At 41.7% G+C, this 6,491-nt stretch overlaps 1 protein-coding gene across 1 annotated transcript in view; it reads right to left on the bottom strand.

Annotated features, from left to right (window-relative positions):
* SNAPC3 (small nuclear RNA activating complex, polypeptide 3, 50kDa) overlaps window positions 1-5,543 on the bottom strand; it is a 20,504-nt gene extending 14,961 nt beyond the window's left edge. Inside the window, exons 1-4 of the mRNA XM_009328064.1 lie at window positions 5,470-5,543; window positions 4,149-4,233; window positions 2,139-2,243; window positions 1,467-1,616 (exon numbers count right to left, since the gene is read on the bottom strand). Of these exons, the coding sequence (XP_009326339.1) occupies window positions 1,467-1,616; window positions 2,139-2,243; window positions 4,149-4,233; window positions 5,470-5,540 (411 nt within the window). The 5' untranslated portion in view covers window positions 5,541-5,543. The remainder of the gene's footprint in view (window positions 1-1,466; window positions 1,617-2,138; window positions 2,244-4,148; window positions 4,234-5,469) is intronic.
* Between the last annotated feature and the right edge of the window lie 948 nt (window positions 5,544-6,491).

The following is a 6,491-nucleotide window of genomic DNA, read 5'->3' as shown; positions in this document are numbered from 1 at the left end:
GATTCAGCCCTGTTCAACATCTTCATTAATGATCTGGATGATGGGGCAGAGTGTACCCTCAACAAGTGTGCAGATGACACAAAACTGGGAGGAGCGGCTGATATACCAGATGATTGAGCTGCTGTCCAGAAGGACCTTGAAAGGCTGGAGAAATGGGCCGACAGAAACCTCATGAAGTTCAACAAGGAGAAGTGCAAGGTCCTGCACCTGGGGAGGAACAACCCCATGCACCACTATATGCTGAGAGCCCCTCAGCTGGAAAGCAGCTTGCCAGAAAAGGACCAGGGAGTCCTGGTGGACACCACCTTGACCACGAGCCAGCAATGTGCCCTTGCAGCAAAGAAGGCAAGTGGGATCCTGTACTACATTAGCCAAAGTATTGCCAGCAGGTCGAGGGAGGTGATCCTTTCCCTCTCTTCAGCACTGGTGAGGCCACACTGGAGTCCTGTGTCCAGTTCGGAGCTCCTCAGTACAAGAGAGACATGGATGTACTGGAGAGAGAGTCCCACAAGCATCATGAAGATGAAGGGATGGGAGCATCTCTCCTATAAGAAGAGGCTGAGATTGCTGGAACTGTTCAGCCTGGAGAAGAGCAGGCTCAGGGGGATCTTATCCTTGTGTATAAATACTTGAAGGGAGGATACAAAGAAGACGCAGCCAGGCTCTTTTCAGTGGTGCCCAGTGACAGGACCAGAGGCAATGGGCACAAACTGAAACACAGGAGGTTCCGTCTGAACATCAGGAAACACTTTTTCACTGTGAGGGTGACCGAGCACTGGCACAGGTTGCCCACAGAGGTTGTGGAGTCTCTGTCCTCGGAGATATTCAAAAGCTGTCTGGACACGGTCCTGGGTAACCAGCTCTAGGTGGCCTTGCTTGAGCAGGGGGTTGGACCAGATGACGTCCAGAGGTCCCTTTCAGCCTCAACCATTCTGTGATATGATATATATGTGATATAATATATTATCAAAATTATGCAATTTCAGTATTTTCAATTAGAGTGCTTTTTCTTTATGGACCCCTTTTGCACATCCCCAGAGAACATGTGGCAATTGTGGGAGAGGGGAATAATCTTCATTCCTACTTTTGATCAGCATCCAGTTGCAAACACCAAAGCATGTAAGTTCAAAGAGGGATGGTCTACATTTAGCTTTCTATTACCTCTGGTGTCTTAGAATATAGCTCAAAGTAAAGTCAGTCCACAGGGAGCCATCTATGCAGGAACTCACCGCCAGTGTTACTACTTCCCAGTGGTAGCATTAATGATGTTTTTCTTGACATCACACAAAACAGGTCAGCTTGGTAATGCCACCAGGAAGTATTTACTTGCAGTGCAACCCACAGGCAGAACCAATGCAGCCTAATTTAGTGCTGAAGAAAAAACAACAAAGCAAAACTCTGCCTCCCCCTCTCCTATGTTTTCGAAGCTCCTACACATGTAGAGGGTTCCAAATAGAAGGTTTTACCTTGCTGATGTGCTCTGGTGCTTGATCTGGCTGACTGCTGAACTCACCACCTATTTGAAGGTCACTGACACAGGAAATCGAGTCTCTCAGCTCGGTGAGCTTCTGGCTGCCCAGTACAAGGACTGTCTGATAGGGTTTGTGATCTTTATGCTATGAAGAAAAGAGCATACAAGCTTCAAATAAAAATCACTTGTCAGCATTAGTACTGCTCTTCAGCTGACAGCTTGAGGTCATTAAAGCAGTGTACCATCACCTCTCTGTACAAGATTTCAAACAGCATCTTGCCTCAGCCTCTCCTAAGGCTGCCATTTATTAGTTTTATTCAGAAACTCAAAAGTCACATTCCCCACAGAAAAGTGCAGGAAAGATAGAAAGTCTGAGCACACTTATCCCAAATCCAGAAAGAGTACTGTCGTTTTCACGTATTTAGTTTCAGATTTTGAGCTTTCTGTGAAATTAATTAACTGCTGAGTAATTATTGTAAAAATTTCCTTCTGTAAACCACTAACAGAATGAAAGCCAGATTCTGAAAAAGCCTTAAGAAGTTACCACAGTTGAAGGGTTTACCACGCTCCCTCAGTGGACTCACTGATTTTATCTGCTTGGGAAAGCAAGATATTACCTGAGTAGGGAAGAGACATCAGAATACAACCTAGAGAATTTAGTACCAACCTTCTGAAATATGACAGGATAGAAGACGTTCAGAGTTAAAAGTAGTTCTCCCTCCTCAACTAGATCTGTTGGATTGTCTGGCTTCTTTCCAATTGCATGTGACTCCTGGAAAAATAAAGATACGCATATATATTATATTGGCAACCACTTATATATCATAGCCCCTGGATAAAAGTGTGATAAGCGCTATTCTAACCGTAACTCATTTTTGACTGTGTAGCCTTCTGAATTGGTAACAGCCTACTTTCTCCAAGATGGAAAGGTGAGAAACTGCTGTAATTACTGATTTCAAGCATTTTCCTACATTCCTTAGCTATGGAGAAGCTGAGGTGCTTTCAGCAATTACAAGACAGCTGGCTATTCCTTGGCTACTGAGAGGCCCTGCATAAAGGAATTAAAGCCTACTGCCACTCTGTCCTCATGGAACCCAGCTGTTACCAACTTCCATCACTTAATGCTTTGAAATGCTCTTGAATGCTTTCACATGTAAAGGAGGATTGCAACCCTTAACTTGAGAAAGACTGACCTAGAAACTAGCCATAGGATGAAGTATATGAAAATAAAAATTAGTGCAACACTGCCTCTTATTAGGGAAGCTTGACATAGCTGGAGGTCTCAATTTCTCCAAAATCCAAAACCAAAATCCAGCACTGCCCTTGCCACGCTGCTATGTTTTAGAAAAGAAATGAAAGCATTTCCACATTTCCATCCTACTTTGTGTTTAAGACATAGTCCAGCTGGGAGGATGAGGGAGGGCACTTTTCTGTGACAGTCAGTTTTCTCCTTTTTCAATAAACCAAGAGAGAATACTGACTGCACAAACACCTTCCACCAGCACGAAGTGTTCTTCAGATTTAGTAACAGGAGCATGTACTGCTGTGAGACTTCAGTTCAGAGATACTTGTGCTCTATCCCTTCCATCTCCCTTCTTCATGCGACACATTCCAAACTCACATTTCTTATTGCTCTCATCCTGTTCTAGGACACTGTGGTCACAACCAACTCTGACACACAAACCAGTTACCACAGCTTGCTTAAAGGATGCAGTAACTGACCACATGCTCGTTCTTCAGAAATAGAAATAAGACACTACTCATTGAAACCCTTTATGAAGATTTCTATGGCAAATATTTTCTCAGATATGCCCTAGGCTAAGAGCCCAACACAGTTGTTGCACCTCAGCTGATGCATGATTTTTACATTATGCACCTGGGCCTCTGGACAGTTGAAACAAGATCACTCATGACAGACCAGGAAACCTCAAGGGGAAAAAATGTTTAATAGTGACAAGTGAGGCTCCTTCCTCACTACACCTTCATCCCTAATTTTTACAGTAGTTCATGGCTTGCTTATTCAAGCCAAGTTCTCTGGCATTGCAAAATTTAAGAACTTAAGTTTTCCTGTTTAGGACTTTCATGGTTGTGAAAAAATCTTAAAAAAAGAGGTACTAAGAATAGTTAAAGGAATTCCAAGATGGCTTTTGAGGGGCTGACCACTACACTCCTGTCTCCTGACAGCTCAGAACGGCTGAGAAATTTGGGTTACAAAGCTCAGAATTAGGAACTTACTGCCACCATGTTCCTACCGTCTTCCTCTTTCAGCCCTACAGAAACTAGCTCACAATCACTGACACATTAAAGCTTAGATTCCAACACAGGACTCCAGGAGCAAAAACATTACACATCTTGTCTAGCTCTACAATAAGTTCACACGATGCTCAGTACACTTGATCCCCTGCTTTAATAGCAACCAAATAAAAGCAGTCATACAGTGGTAATGAGCTGGAGTTCCTCCTTACTACAGTCCCTACTAACGGACTGTAAGAGCAAAGTTCCTGTCCTATCTTTCTATAAAATGTCTTTAATCTTAATCATTACCTGCAAACTCATATCTGCAAATACTTAACAGTATACAGAGATCCACAGCGATGGAAAAAAAAAAAACACCCAGAAGCTGGATTTTGGCTGTGCTGAACTGTCTTGAGATCCTACAAGATGACAGGGAACTTACCATCGCATAAGCAAGAGTTTCTTGTCTGCAAGCCCGATCCACAATAATTGTTTCTTCTCTCTTCTCTAATGCCTTCTTTCTAATTCTGAGGGGCAGGAACACAGGATAAAGTTTCATTCAACAACTTCCATGCAGAATCTCTAGGTATATTTTTTAAACGACACAAGCTACTACAGTGCAGCTTTCCAAGAGCAGGATTTGTGGCTTAGTATGACAGAGTAACTTACAATACTCTTGTCTCCTGACTCCCATAAAACCTGGCAGTACACAGGCCAGCTTGTGGATTTCAGCTTGTGTTTTTCTTTCCCCTTATGTGCAAATTATAGGTTGTTTGTGGGCAGTTTTACACTTATGAGAAAAAACAACAAAATGTTGTCTGAAGAGGCTCTCCTAGAAAGAACACTCTGTTACCTTTGAGGAAGCTGTTTCAACTATCCCTCCCACTTTAGAGAAATTCAATTCATGTTGAAGCAAAAAAAAAGAAAAAGACCATAAATATTCTCAACCTCATGACATAAATACTTCTCTAAAAAAACTTCAGTACCATTTGTAGAAGAAAGAGTATCATACATAGTGTATCTACTAAAATACATGTATTTAACCACTGCATGAACATCAAATCCTTTTTAACTTCCAGGACGAGTCTATTTACCCTCCAGAGCATCCTGAAGGTTTTCAGTGACAATCAAACTTAACACTGATCACAACCTTAACACGTTTCTTTACATTAGTACTATGCAAACTGAAATTCAAGTACAGCAAAGGCCTGAACTGGCCAAGTATGAGTTCAAAGTTCACTAACTGATAGAAACTTAACATATATTGCTCAACCTCTGAAATGCACCAGTAGTATCAATGAATTCCATAAAGAGTGGGTTCAGATAAAGAGGTATCTGGCTACAACTTCAGTACATACACTTTGGCTGTTACAATGTGACTCTGGGTAACTAGAGGTAAGAGCTCCAGATTTATTTCACAAGGCTTTGGGGAAACCTCCCGCACATGATTATGAGAAGACCCCTGCACACTCCAAATTTATGCGCTAGTTCAGAAGTACCTAAGTCCAGAAATCCTAAGTTCTTCCAGTAAGAAAGATGGCATATTCTGTATATCTTAATAAAAAATTCCTAACATTCAAGCAGAAGGCTCATACCAATTATCCTACCATAAGCTGGTGTTTCTGCCCTTAAGAGTATTTCTGGACACTGCTTCAGAAAGTACGCCATTGCCTGGAAAGGGAACAAGCAGGCAGCCATGCTTTTGTGCTTGTTTTCCACCCCACCCCATATCAGGGTACTGTGAGTGTACCGTAACGACATACCGAAGAGTTAGCAGACTGCTGTCTTCAGGAATAACATCTGGGTCCTTTTCTTTATCAGAAGACATTAACATATCAATGCTAGGACAATAAAGAAAATAACTATTATACATTTTTTCAAACTTACTTCATAATGAAAATCAGTTAAGCTATCCCTAAAAGGAACAAAGAGAGCAAAATGTGAATAAACAAGACATAGCTTGTACAGCCTAAATCAGGGCAAAAGGGCAGTATGGTTGTTAAGATAAAGAATCAAAACACAAAGAGTTCTGGAGTTTGTATCTGGCTTTCACAGAGATTGGGTAAATTTTGTCTTTATTTTGCATTCTGCCTAATGGAGCATAGGTGCCTAGAGAGGTTTAACAAGCCCTGTTCAAAATATGTGTCCACTACTTTTTATAAACTAAAAATGCCACTTGACTTTTTCAAATCTCATCCACCTGCTCTGATTTTCTGATGATATATAGCAAAATAGATTCAACCAAAAGGAATCAGCAACCTCAACCTGTATGGTAAAGCTAACACCCCCCTCAGGTACAAACATGGGCAAGCCACCACATTTACAGAGCTGTCATTGCTGTATTAAAGCATTAATTTATACCACATTTCTTCCAGTGGGAATAAGACAACACTTCTGCCAGAAATGACAGGTCCAGCCTTTCTTGTATCCTTCTTTCCATCCTCAGACACTTTTCACCCTCACTTTCCTTGTGTTTGCACAGAATCCAAAGTATAGCTAACCGTAGCTTTTTGCTGTAGTGCAAATCACTGCAGGATGTGGGAAGGAAAAGTGGAACCGGTTTTGGCTGCAGCAATGATTTAAACTGATCATGCAAACGTTAGGCTTTCCTAACAGAAATGAGGATGGAATTTCTCATAAACATGCCACAAAAAATGAATCCTGTGGGATACCACACGTGCTCCCCTGCCACAGTTTTATAACGTAAGGTTCCCCAACGCTATTCCACAAACAGACCAAACAATCCACCTGAAAGCTTCAGATTAGACACTCTAATAGTATCAAT

This window comes from Pygoscelis adeliae, unplaced genomic scaffold (assembly GCF_000699105.1).
Source record: "Pygoscelis adeliae isolate BGI_AS28 unplaced genomic scaffold, ASM69910v1 Scaffold45, whole genome shotgun sequence".
Classification (NCBI taxonomy): Eukaryota; Metazoa; Chordata; class Aves; order Sphenisciformes; family Spheniscidae; genus Pygoscelis; species Pygoscelis adeliae.
The sequence above is the reverse complement of the archived record's forward strand: the minus strand, read 5'-3'. Positions and strand labels throughout refer to the sequence as shown.